Source organism: Falco cherrug, chromosome 1, assembly GCF_023634085.1.
Source record: "Falco cherrug isolate bFalChe1 chromosome 1, bFalChe1.pri, whole genome shotgun sequence".
In the NCBI taxonomy this organism is placed as follows: domain Eukaryota; kingdom Metazoa; phylum Chordata; class Aves; order Falconiformes; family Falconidae; genus Falco; species Falco cherrug.
The window spans coordinates 61,333,082-61,347,406 of NC_073697.1; the positions used below are offsets into that span (position 1 = coordinate 61,333,082).

At 35.4% G+C, this 14,325-nt stretch overlaps 1 protein-coding gene across 2 annotated transcripts in view; it reads left to right on the forward strand.

The window, feature by feature from the left end:
• The window catches only part of TUSC3 (tumor suppressor candidate 3), a 137,916-nt gene that overhangs the window by 102,122 nt on the left and 21,469 nt on the right, over positions 1-14,325 (forward strand). For both annotated transcript variants that reach the window (XM_055700898.1, XM_055700897.1), the window contains exon 7: positions 9,607-9,670. In XM_055700898.1, coding sequence (XP_055556873.1) covers positions 9,607-9,670 — 64 coding nt within the window. The remainder of the gene's footprint in view (positions 1-9,606; positions 9,671-14,325) is intronic.

Genomic DNA, 14,325 nt, shown 5'->3' on the forward strand with positions numbered 1-14,325 from the left:
TGGGGAAGAAGAGTTCCCACTCTAGAACTTGCCAATGGGAAAAGTGTAGTTATTTAACCATGGTCTTACCAGTCTTATATGATTGTCTGGAATTGTGTCATCAGTGCCACCTAATCCCTATATCAAAAGTAATTATAGGTATATGGTAACATCTAGATGCATATTTTACCTTTGACTATTTTTTTTAAGGAAAAAAAAGAATGCAGAAGCTAAATGACCAAGGAGATATATTGCATACTGTGCCATATTTCCCATGGGAATGAGGGCAAAAATTACATGAATATTTTTGAGTTCAGAGAATAGTTCTTATTAACAGCATGCTTGTAATTTTAGGGGAATGCTGTTCATGATAAACATCTCAAAATCTCTTTTGTTTCCTAATTAGAAGAAATATTATAGTTTGGCTTCCAGGTTTTAAGCAAGCAGTCTGTACTCCAAAACAACTATTAACAGTTGAACTTTAATTGCAGCTCTTCTTTCATTAGAATCACTGGCTTAGTTGTCCAGTTGTAATGAAATGTGTAGGAATGTCAGTTATCTCTTGAGATTTTTTTTGGCCATCTTTCTTAAGCTGATGAAAAAGTAATCACATTGTTAAAACATAGCATCACAGTTGCAAAAATTTCCTTTCCTTAGGCAGCTAGCTAAGCTATGTCACGTAAACTTCCCAAAACTACCAGAATGCTCTTTCAGAGATCCTGGAAATCTTGCCATCATCTCTGTTAAAGTCTCTCACGTGGGTACTGTGTGTTGTAATGCCCACTCAGAGGGAAGTAATTTGTTGCATGCCAATCTATTAAGGTAAGTTGGGAATTCAGTGCTGTAAGAGTAGCAATGTTTTATTCCTAATGAGAGGTTAAGTTCTGGGTTTTTTTCTGAAACTCACAAAGAAATGACTCATCAAAGGATTGCTGTATCTTTTGTCTTATTATTTATTAATTGCTAAATGGGGGAGAAGTCCGTCAGAATAAATTCTTGTTCAGCGAGTTGTGTCAAAGCCTCTATATAGCTGAGCAGAGCATTCACAGTTTCTGAATTTGTAAGATCATTTCTACTAATTCCTTTGATAGCACTTCTAGACACCCTAAATAATGCAGCATAGCTATAAAAGCTGCCTAGACAGCCCAAACAGCAGCATAAACTAGGATTTGTATACTATCTTAAATTATACCAACTACCCTTTCCAGCCAGCTAGCCTGCAAAAGTAGGCAGCGTTTCTCCACTTTGCTGTAGGGCTGGGAACCCAGATCATATTCTGTGCTTGGTGCCAGATGGACTTTGTGGAAGGCAGCCAGCACAGCCTGTTTCAACCAGCCAGTCCTGTGAAAACTCGTTGCTGTCTTTGGAATCTGTTTTGGTTTGGGGCAATGGTGAACACAGCAATGAACTCAGGCATGGAAAATGTAACTCATATTCATTGAATTAATATATGAGTGAATTAAGGAGGCTGTATGAAATCGTTGTGTGTAACTGTATTATATATGTTTTTTTTTAAAATAAAACATCAAAAATATATTTAACAGGGTAAAAATTTATCTGTAGCTATTAAACTCTCCCATCAAATGTGGCTGATATGTTTTATGGTCATCAAGCGGAAGTCTGAACACCTGCATTGCTATACCAGGGATGCTGAAACGGGTATAAATACATGGAGGTTTATTTGTGAGGTCCCATGTTGGTTTTCTAGATTATCCTACTACTTTTAGGTGAAGCACTTGAGTGTAAGCTGAACAAAACCACTAGAAGTGTGTAGTTACCACCTTTAGTAATTCTGTTTATTCCTCGCCATTTGGTGGTGTTGGTGTGTGCAGCTTGGCTGTTTTCTTAGTCCTTGTCTTGTGGCCTGTAACTGAGCTGGATTGAATTTCATGTGGAGACATTGCTTAGACAGACTATTAGCTAGGAATATAATAAATGAAATTTTCAAGAGTGGCATTCTGTTGGCTTATATTTGAGTTGGAGATGCTCATAGAGCTACTAACTCTCTAAAAGAAAGTGGTTCAAGTGGGTTAGTGTTAAACTAAAATGTTCCTGTTTCGTTGTTTAAAAAAATGAAAATCCATGAAAAAACTACTGCTTCAAATTCTGGCTGCGCATTTCCTGCTATAGTCATATGTGGTCTTCGTTTTGCTAGAAACAAATTCATTAATTCAGGATTTCTGTTAGAAGTAAGTGAGTTTAGATTTATTTTTGGTTTAATACTACATTATACTTTGAAGCAGTTAAGCATCATTTGCAGATATGCCATTTTATAACTGGGTATCTGCAATAAAAGTGATTGCCCTATTAAACACTTGGATATTATCTGAACTCTTGGACATTAATATGTGATTAGAACAGTCAGAGGTTTCTGAGCTGTTTAGTAAATGAACTGGAGGCAAGACTTTTCTGTATTTCTTTAGTTTTTGAGACATTACTTCATATATTTATGTACTTCGTTTCAGCGTTATGTTCCTTAAAATGAACTCATACCCACATTACATCCCTCTGTCCAAAAAAAAGGCTGAAAATTATTTTGGCAAATGGTGATCAAACGCTAATACATGTTCTGTGTTGGTAGCTATTCTCACACATGTGAGTGAACAACTTAGGCCCAAAAGAGCATCGTCTCATGGTTTTTTACATCAGTAGTCGTGATAAGGGCTTTCAGAGGGCTGGCTGCTACAGAGGAAATAGGTCATGTTCATGTACTAGTGTCAGCAAATAGTGCTGTCTTCTGTGATGGAAAAAAACAGGGAATTACATTATGTTTCTATTTTCAGATTTTCACAGACCTGCCTAGGCTAATAACTTCATATGAAATCCCCTATTGGGTTCTTAAGCAAGTTAAAATGCTGTTCTGCCCATATGAACTGAGCAGATACTGCTATGTAGTAATAAAACAAGCATATTCGGACGGCATGCTTCAAGTGAAGCTATGTGAAACTTTGCCAGTTTTAGAAAACAATATTTAAATGGGTAGCTGCAGTAAAAGAGTCAGAAAGCTAGGGTTTTTCAGCTGCGTAAGATTTTATTCTTAATCTTGCTGGGCAGGGTGCCACTTTTGAAATGTTACATAGTCAATGTGGAAGAACACCTATCTGGAGAAATCTGGTTATGATCATGAAAACACACAATAAAACATGAATTTAATGTATCTTGATGTTTGGTCTCGAAGTGCTTGCTTTGCTGAATGAACGATTTGTTTTCCATAACATTTAACACATTTCTGCATTCCCACTTATAATGTTAAGGTATATAAATTGTGAGAGAATGTTTTAGAACTTTTGCCTTTCAATCATTTAAATACTGCTGAAAGCCATGCTACTCCTGGACTTGGAAAACATAAACCTCTGATGAGATAAAGAATGTTGTGGGGTTCTTTATTCCCCCCTCTAAATTATGAGAAAAGAACAACTTCTTATAGCTAATGTATGTTTTTGGCAAAATCGATGGACTTTAATTGAAATAGGCCATGTTGAAGGCTTAATCATAATTAAGTAATCCATGGCCTTCTGTAATGTTCCTCTCTCTGATGTATTTCACCCTGAATGTTAATGTAGAAAGGAAAACAAATTAATAGCAGCTGTCCTGTTGGTGTGGAATTTGTAACTCATAACTCTCTCTCTTTGGACACCACTAACTGGTTTGTTGCTTCATCTCTTTCCACATATATTAGCATTAATTTGGCCTGTTGTCTCCTCCAGGAGACAGTCTCCATCTAGAGGTTATTTTCTACACGCAATCCAAATTCAACTTATTATTAAGAAGGATAATTATTATCAAAATTGTCTGGTTTTGATTGGTTTCCAAGAAACTTTTGTATTAGATGTGCATCATGTCTTGTAAACTCAGGGCAAGTTACTTTCTCAGATACCCAAAATTATAGTACTTCATGAAGTAGCTTTGTATGTTATGGTATTAGTTTGATCAGTTCACTCCACTCTAGAATCTTTTATGTACATACTCATAGAAAAATGTTATGTTTATTTTAGGAAAGATTACTGGAGCACCTGAAACCATGTTTCAGTTTTGATGTTAGGTACTCCACAAGTTAATTGCATTGCCTTCAGGATTAACGTACAACTCACAGAGGCCTTATTCCCACTTACTTTGTTTCTGGTTTATTTACATTGCATTAACAGAAAGGAAGGAGCGAGCACAGATTTCACTCAATTATTTTACCAAAATGTTCCAACTATCACTCTTGAAGGGAAATCACAAGCATATGCTGTATTTAGGGAAATTTAAAAGTATATTGCATTGTTGTTATCATTGACTGTCTTAGTGAGGGATTATATATATGTACCATCTGCAGCTCAATAACAGTACATATGTAATGAGTTTAGGAATAGTAGATAAATATTTAACACAGCTTTGTAGAAGTGTACGTGCATTGAACAATCATTTGTCACTGCCAAAGAAAATGGCCTGATTTGGGGAAATGTTTATTTCTGTTAGCAATTCAAATTCCTTCTGTGGAATCAGACCTGAGATAGGAGAATGTTAAAAGCTGGAAAAGAACCCACTGTTCAAAGTCAGTCACTCGCGCTTTGGTTCCCCCATTAGTCCTACCAGTGTGGCACTTGCTGTTGCATCTGTTACGTGGCTGTGATATTTGTGTGGCTGTACAGCTGTTCTGCTCAAACTGTGGCTGCATCGCTTCTGACAGACTTTAGCTTTGCATCTTACATGGTCCTCCCTCCTGATGTCTGTAAAATGAAAGAGAAATACTGAGTTTATTCATTAATTTATTTGAAGTATTTGCCTAGAGCGCTTGCAGCCAGATAGACTTCACAGAGCTTCCAAATATTAAATAGATTCAGTGTAAAAAAACCAGAAGAGATAGCAAAACCAGAAATCTTACTTCTCATGTCTTAATAGTTTGTCACTTCAAATAAAATTTTGTGAGAATATGTGCCTGGCATGTAGGTCGTTCAGCAATCTTCTTATATAAGGAAAGAAGTATGAAAATTGAGAAACCTCACGTGACCAGATCCATTCTTTTGGTAATATGGATATAATTTCAAGAACTTAATCCAATTAAAAATTGCTGTGGAACCACAAAAATGTGTGGAGGAAACTGGTTGAAAACTGTTGAATAGCTAATTTGTCTAAATACTTTAAACCCCCCTGTCTTTAAATGTATTCCATTTAAGGTAAGTCTGAGTCAAAGATGGCCATGAATTTCAAAATTTAATGAATCAGTGGCCATTGCAGTGTACAGAACTGGGGTGTGTAGGTACATTTGCATAAATATGTATCCATACAAATATAATCTGTGCTTCAAGTGGCTTCACACTGTTGTCATGTGCCTGTAGGGAAAGACACAAGGACAAATGCCACACAGTTCTCACCGTTGTCCCCTCAAGAAAAGCTATTTTCCATCATTTTTACATTAAGTACTGGTCTTCTGTCTTCTGAAAACTTCTACTCTAATTTTTGTCTGTTTTTTAGAGCATAGGTCTGACAGTTCATTGTGGAAAAATCACATCCTGTAATTCCTTTGTGAAGTGGTTAAGATGCATTCATCATTAGAAATGGGGTGAGCTACTGTCATAAGTACAGGTGATTCACATTATATTGTCAAATGCAAATTATTTTGGTTATCCTTTGGCACTGGAACAGTCTTTCAGTGTCTTTACTTCTAAAGTACCATCACTCTGACTGACCCACAGCTGTAGAGGAGATGTACCATTGTTTTGAGCATTTGGAGAACAGTGTCTTGGGGAAGCCATTTAAGGAACCTGTTGATCACATGCAGTTAGCTTTATCACTGGGTAACTTTAGGGAATAATCTAACAGAGGACATTTATAATAGAACAAAGTTAACAGTTAAAATGAGTTGAGTCGCTTGGGGTTTTTGTTTGTTGTTGGTTTTTCTGTTGGTCGGGTTTTTTTGGGTTTTTTTGTTTGTTTTTGTTTTGTTTTTTAGTCAATACTGGACAGTAAACTTCTGCCTTATTTAACATTTTAACTAACTGGCTTTCAACTAGCACATTCTCTCTCTAAGTTAGCTCAAGATCTCTTGCCCTCTCAAATAACGATGAAGCTTGAGTTTTGTGTTTAAGGTGGCTACTCACTTTACTTTTACCCATTCCTGTTCCCTCTCTGGGGACAGAGCAGCAGGTAACATTTGTCTCTTACTAGCTTCTTGATACACACATAATGTTTCCAGAGCTAAATGAAAGAAGATCCACTTCCTTGCAAGCAAGGCTATGCCTTTAGCGACTCAAGTTTAAAGAAATATAGTTACAACATTAATCCCTATGAGATGTTTAGCCAGTAATTCATATTCATCAACTAGTTTTCAAATTACATTCTCTGATTCAGGTCTTCTGGGCAGGTTTTGTTTGTTTCAGGTTTCAGTTTGGTTTTTGTTTGTTCAAGTTTCAGTGTTTGCAAATGAACTGTATCTAGTCCATGTTTTTTTCTTTATAATGAGTGTCAGGTGGTATCTAGGACCCTTATCTGTCCACTAGTTAATAGTGATAATTAGAATATCTCTGTTTTCATGGTTTTGTTTTCATAAGGACTTGACCTTTTGAGAGACTGGTCTGGTGGTGCGTTTCATACTGTGAAAGCTTCTCAAACAGCTCCTGGAAAAGGCTCAAATGAAAAAATCCTGAGACAAACATGCATATTTTACATCATGCAATAAACCTAATGATTTTGGGAATTCAGTGAACAGGCATTCAAAGATTTCTGATTGAGAATCTTTCTAATGGCTGTATCCTTGTTACATCATTGTGATACCAACCCTGCTATTACTTTAGATCAAATCACCATATTACTGCTGTAACATAAAAATGTGCCTTCTCAGGTTGACGAGACTTAAGCTTTTTTAAGCAAAATATGATTTTTAAAAAATTAATGATCTAATTAGTCTTTACAGCCTTTAGTCTTTGTGGTGTTTCACCTTTGCATTCTAAGTAGTCTACACGTACAACATTGCAAACTGGGTTTACCTGCTGCAAACTTTGATGATCCTCAGATTGAAAGCAAATTTTTCAATCAGTTTTTCAAGTGTGAATAACTAATGAAATATCATGCTTGAAGTTTTCGCTGTTGAGAGCATATTTGCTGGCATTTTAAAAGCATCATTAATGTATGGGCTTGACAGCTAGATAGTTATGAAACTGTCTTGTTCCATTAAGAAGATTCTTTGTATTTATTTGACATTCACAAGTGAAACCAGAAGACACACAAACTTAAGTAGTATTTTTAAATAAAGTTGCTATGCTGGGTGGTGAAGACTGGTACCTAAAATGTGGTCCTTCCCCAGTGTGGAACAGATTTATGTCATCAGAAGCAGTAGCATAAAAGTTACTCTTTTTGAAGGTGAGACTGTTCCTCCCTATTAGGATGAAAGATAGCCTATTTAAAGTCAGTAAACTAATTTGAGGAAAGGAATGATTGATCTGTATAGTCTCTGCATGTGTATGTGTTTATGTACATACCTTGGGTTCTGTTCCTTCAGTGGTGTTACAGTGAATTAAAGTGTATAATAGAGAGAGAAAGAGAAAGAGAAAAATAATTTACTTTAACAAAATATAAAGCATATCAATAAAAATGATATCTCTCATCTAAATGTTTTTCAAATACAGAAGGCATTTATAGTTTTAGGAATCATATGACAACCAGTTTTATTAATAATGTGATAGTAATGTTGTCTTTTCAACATGGAGTGTATTTCTTTAGTACCCAGTGTGCATTTTTATACTATTTAGCATCTGTGTAGAGGAAGAGTAGCAGTGATTATGTATAAATGCATATAGGTATTTAATAACTAAATCATTCTACTAGATCGCGTTAGACTTTTCTGCTTAAAGTCTCAGCTTTTATTTCAGTTCACATTGTATTAATATATACAGTATATATTGAAACAATTTCAAGCTTTAGACTATAAACTTGGTGCTATGATTGTAAGAAGCAATAGTTGTTTATTATTTGTTAGGCATACTTGAATCCAGATCCTGCAAGAGTGTATGTATGCCTACATATGTTTGTGCGTATTTATCTTCAGCTGCTTGAGAAATAATGACAGAGGGTCACTATTTGCAGGACTGTGGTCACAACTGAGTCAGAGTACACAAGCTATTAAGCATTTTAACTTTGTCATTAATTTTTGTTAATGTAAAATATTCCTATTTCCTTTGTTTTATATATAATTGTCTCTCTCTGTGTGTGTGTATATATATATATATATACCCTTAGTGAGATTTATAAAAAGCCCTGCAAAAATTCAAAAAATACACATCGACTTATTGTCATACCATACTGCAATGAGATAGTCTTATGAGATCAGTGGTTTTTATCTTGTTAAAGAAAAAAAGATGTCATCTTTGAGGAATAGAATCTCTGGATACATGAAGTTTTTGCCTGGCTTGGCTTTGAATTGGTTATTTGAATGAACATAATATAACTGAACTTTGAAAACAATAGATAACCATCTACTGAGTAAAAAATGTTATGATGTCTTATGAACTGCATGTTTTGACAGTGCATCAGCCAGAATTTAACCAATGTGGTTGAAGGCATTCTTTTGTATGCTGAAGCATTGGAATATTTAAAATCTGAATTGTTCTGAATCTTTACAAGGATGGTATTCAGACAGAATTAATCAGAGTAAAGTGAATTAAAGCAAATAATATGATTTAAAAAACAAACTAACAATCCTCTGAATCCATAAGGAGGGCAAAAAGTCTCCTTTTTCATTATCTTAATAGGAGTGAGCACTTTTCTTTCTATTTAATTGGGGTAAAAAAATTGTCTATTCCTAAGAAGAATACATACAAATAATAGTTTGAGAACATGGATATATTTAATTTCATATTGAATAGTATGACAAGCTATACTTGATGTTTGTAATTGATGTAGTAGAAGATACTCTCCCTTATTTTGTGTATGTTTGCAGTCCAAAATTTATCTCCTTTTTTGCTGTTGTAGCTACTTAATAATACACACTAACAACTTCTGAATAATATATGTTCTTAATAGTAAATGTACAGAATGAGCCCATTAACAATTATTTTGGGGAAAAACAGAGCAGACTGTTAGGTTTGCGTTTAGTATATAACATCTGTTATTGAATTTACTACAATTCTATATGAACAAGAAATGTTATGAATTAGGATTTTTTTATGGACACAATTGTACCTTCTTGGAGAAAGATGGAATCTATTTTGTATGAAAAACTTCACTCAATCTGTGTAAGACTAAAGTGAAATGATTTTTTAAAAGGAAGGTTTGTTTTTCACTTTTGTGAAAAATCTTGCTGAGGCATGTCCTTGATTTCATCGCCTCCCTTCTCAAAAATTGTATCTCTCCAGCAAATAGATGTGTGTTCTTTATTCCACGCTAGCAGCAGTGTGAAAAAGAGCCCAGCGTAATGCACTTATGTATGAAACTTTACATTCATTGTGTGTATGTGCTTTGCCTAAATATGGTAGTTTTAGCACTCCTTTTTACTAAACATACATGCATAAACTATGCTGTTAACTTGTTGCTGTTGCTGTCTGTTTTTCTGCAAAGCGGGGTTTATTTTCATTTTTACATATTCAATTGTACCATTTTCAATTGATTTCTTTGTTTTAAAGGAGTTTGGTTTTCATTTTTGTTTTACAGAGTTACATACATGGAAGCAGTCAGGCTCAGTTTGTTGCAGAATCACATATTATTCTTCTGCTGAGTATCCTTCAAACTGGTGTTGTACAGAAAAAAAAGCAAGCTGAGGCACAGTGTGCTGTTGAATAAAATTGCTCTGACAGTGAATACAATTGAACTTTTGAGCAGGTATTGTATTTTGGCTTACTTACCATATATTTAAATAAATATTAAATATTTTTGCTGTTCACTGCCAAGTAAAGCTGGTATTGCTTTTCACTAATATGTACCTTATCTCCTTTGTTACTCATGTCTGGTTACTAATCTTAATGTTTTTTCCTTTCAGTGTTATCTTTTTAGTCGCAGAAACAAATTTGCTTCTCTTTTCAGTCTTTGTTATAGAAGTTAAAAAAATAATGTTAAAAATTATTTTATTTGTTTTAACTGACAAGGAAAGCATATTGCTGTTGCCTAATCATGCATGAAGATGATTTGTCCTCCAGTGGTCTTTGGTTTGGTTTTATTTTTCCCACCTAATCTAAACAGTTTACTACTACTTCTTGGGACAAATGACTCAATCCCATTTGTCCTGACATTGTCTCTTCACAGTAAGACTATAGGACTGACTTTTACTCTTTCATTCTTACTGAGTCAGAGTGAGTTCAATTATTTTTTAAATCTATCGTAATAATTTGTAAGAAAAAATTCATATGCTATCTTGGTTTCTTTAAACCCTGCTTCTCATCAGCTTTGTTCATTGAGTGAAAACTCTAGTCACCATTAACCTCTATTAAAATACAGTCATTCCATCATAAATACCTTCTTCTAAGGAGAATGAGAGGAAGAAAATAACATTTCCCAATTTGAAGTAATTGCTAGATCTCAGAGTTTGATGATCGTAGCTGCTCTTTGTTCTCCCCCTGAAATTATGTTGGCTTAAATCCTGCCCTTCTGGCTTCCCTGTCTAACTGCATCTTTGGCATTTACTGTCCAAAGAGAACACGGTCATTAAATCTTTTTGCTTCATTTCATTGATTTGCCTGGCATCAATATTGCTACCTGCGAAACCTTATTTGCTCCACAAGTAGGCATTACTGATTTGATTTCAAAGTTATGATCATATTTTGCAAAGTAAATGCAATATTCACAATTGAACTGGAATACTGTGTCCAGTTCTGCATCTCCCAGTACAGGAGAGATGCAGACTTACTTGAGCAAGTCCGGCAAAGGACCACATAGATGACTGAGGGACTGGAGCATCTCTCCTGTGAGGAAAGTCTGAGAGGGCTGGAGCTGTTTAACCTGGAGAAGCTTTCAGGGGGGCCTTATCAATGTGTATAGATACCTGATGAGAGGAAATGAAGAAGCAGGAGACAAACTTTCTTAGTAGTGCTCTCTAACAGTATAAATGGGCCCAAATTGAAAAACAGGACATTCAATCTGAAGACAAAAGGACACTTCTTATTGTGAGGGTGGTCAAACTCTGGAACAGGTTGCCCAGAATGGCTGTAGAGTCTCCACCTGTGGAGATATTCAAAACCCAACTGGATATGGTTCTGGGCAACCTGTTCTAGCAGGTTGCTCAATCAAAGGGTTGGATTACATGGTCTTAAGAAGTCCCTTCCAATCTCAAGCATTCTGTGATTCTGTCCATTCTCCAGATTTTATATTATACCCTAATTAATGTTGTATCAAAAGCATATTGTATGTGTTAACGTTTTGAAAGCATTTTTCTTTTTTTGTTATTTCTAAATTTCCTTTTCTTGGGAGGAGAGAATTAATGATAAATAGCTTTACCTGAAAACTGCCAAGTCAGAACTCAGAGATTATTAATTTATTTGCTAGTTTTTTTTATAAAAGTACACAGAGACAACTATTACCTTTCAGATTAAAAGTTTCTTGTATAATAGTATGCATCTTATTAGTATCATCTTTATGCTTTCTTTTCTATAGCTGCAATTTATTTTTCAATTTTTTTGCTTTTTTTCTGAACTGCCACAATTTAAACAAATCTGTTATCTAAAACAAACAAATCCTGTGGGCTGTTTAAGAATGGGAAAGGTAACCCCCCAAAAAAAGATTAAAAATAAATAAATCCTTTGTTCATTACATATTTTGGTTGTCTGACTCAGGCATGAAAGTGGTTTCTTTTCATTGGCAGAGACTGTCTTTAAACTGGGAAGTTGGCTAACTATATTAAAGCAGCTGGCTGAAAGAATCCTTTCAGTGAGGTTGCTCATTGCCACTTGCAAAAAGAATTCTCTGAGGTTTCATTTCATGGCTCAGTACTGCTGAGCTGAGTTTTTGGTTACACACAAATTTCATAAGTGACATGAAATCTTGACAGATTTTAACAGTTATGCATGAAAGAATTAATATTTCTTTATCCTTTCAGTGTTGGCAGTAATTATCAGCTGCTTTGTTGTTTTTTCATCATTTGTTTATTCAGGGAACGTTGATAGAAAATGTGGGCATTAGGAAAAAAGCATGCCAGATAGTTAAACAGTAGTATATTCAATTTATCCTTTAAGGTTTAAAAGTTGCATTGAATTTTAAACCAAGACATTACTATGCTGGGAATGTACATGCTTCATTTGGTTGCTTCTTTTTATTTTGTAGTAGTAAGGACAAGTTTGTCACTTCTTGCTAAATGTTGAAATGCAATATTATGTTTCTCTAGAAAGTGAATTTTTAATACTTGTGATGAGAAAATATAAATTTCCATTGCATTTCTATGCTTCCTTTTAGATAGTGTTTCTAACCAGTCTGCTAGATGATTTCCATATAAAGATCTGATGTTTTTCTAGAGTTGTAGCTACATAATTAGGACATGGGTAAAGACTTGTGAAGGTGTCAGATATTCAGTTTCCATTATATTATAAAGCAAAATTAAATTCAGTAAAATCTATATGATGTTCCTGATTACATACTAGGTGTATGTCCAAAAAGTTTATAATATTTTAAACAAGTAGTTTTAGTCCTAACGGATGGTTACTATGTCTTAGTAGTAACACTATGGAAATCACTGTAATAATACAGCACATAAAATGTTACATCAGTAAAACAATTCTTTAAAAAGTATTGTTATTTTTATACTTTATTTCTGATATGTTTTCTAACAGCTGAAATACTGATACTGCATTTAACAACAAATCAGACTAGCTGAAATGGGTCACACTTAACAGTTTCTAAAAGACATTAAAACCTTACAGTAAGCAAGCTCCTCAGAACAAGGAGGCATTCTTTCATTTCCAAATTCCCAAAGCAGGTTCTGATTCATTCTGAGGCTCCTTAGAGGTGACAGATGGGGGCCATATTACCATGTCCACAGTATCTTAGACCATAGGTGAAGGTTCCTTTAAGAAATTGAAGGAAAAAAAAAAATCACCATATTTCAACATAGATCTTGCTGCTTTCCAGGCTACAGAATAGTGATAAAAATTTGAGTAGGCTTTTAAAAACAGGTGGGTTGACCTTGGCTGCACGCAAGGTGCCAACCAAAGCTGCTCTATCAGTCCCCTCCTCAGCAGGACAGGGGAGAGAAAATACAACAAAAAGCTCGTGGGTTGAGATAAGGTCAGGGAGAGATCATTCACCAATTACCACCACAGGCAAACTAGATTCGACTTGGGGAAATTAGTTTAATTTATTACCCATCAAAATCTGAGTAGGATAATAAGAAATAAAAACTAAATCTTAAAACGCCTTCCCCCCACCCCTCCCTTCTTCCCTGGTTTAACTTTCCTCTTGATTTCTTTCATTGTTTGAGGTGGAATGGTTGTGTGGTCCAGAGGATGGAGACACCGGGCTTGCCGAGTGCAGAGTCGAGGCCAGTCAAACCCCAGCACAGCATGACATCACTGCCTTTATACTTGTTCCAGGAACATTTTAGTCCAGAACAGTTTAGCTCCATCCTGCCAAGGCAGAGATTTCATCTATTTAAGCTGTAATATATCGAAATCCACAGAGTTGGCTTGGCATTCCAATGCAATTTTCCCATTAGTAGGAATGCAGTACAAAGTACTAGTTGCCCATGCTCAAGGTGATCCAGAGTTGCTAAACTTTGCTGCACACACCCCGATGCCAGCTTAGTCACTCAGAAGGCACTCAGGAGCAGGCTGTTATGTCATATACAGAGCAAATACATGGAGCTGGCATCTAAAACTGGGCCTGAACTAGTAAAAGTCCTTGTGGGTGTGCATGTAGCAAAGAACAGTTAAAGAACATTGTGGGATATGATGGTGCTTGTTATATTCTACACTTTAGTGACTTTCAGGCTATTACTACTCTGAAACTTTGAGGGGTTTATGATACGCTGACAACATGACTGTTACTCAGTTTTGTTGCTATTTTGGTCCCCTTTCTCTTGTCTTGGAGAGTTAACTTCAAGAAGTAATCATGGAAACCATATCAATGTTTCTTGAAAGAACCTCTGAAGATCACATACTCTAATCTTCCTCTTAAAGCAGGATTATCATCAGACTGCATCTGTTCTTCCATGTCTAGCCTGTGTTTTTAAAAGCTCCAAGGATTGGGATTGCATAACCTCTCTGGGCAGTTACAGAAGTTGTTCCTAAACATCTGGTCTGAAGCTCCCAAGCTGCAATTCATGGCTTGTGCTGTTGTGTATAACAGTCTTGTCTGTCACAAGGTTTTGGCTTCCCTTTGGGTTTTTTGCCAGCCTTGTAGAATTAGCGAAGTCTTCAGTAATGTTTTCATTCAAAAAAAGAACACAACATT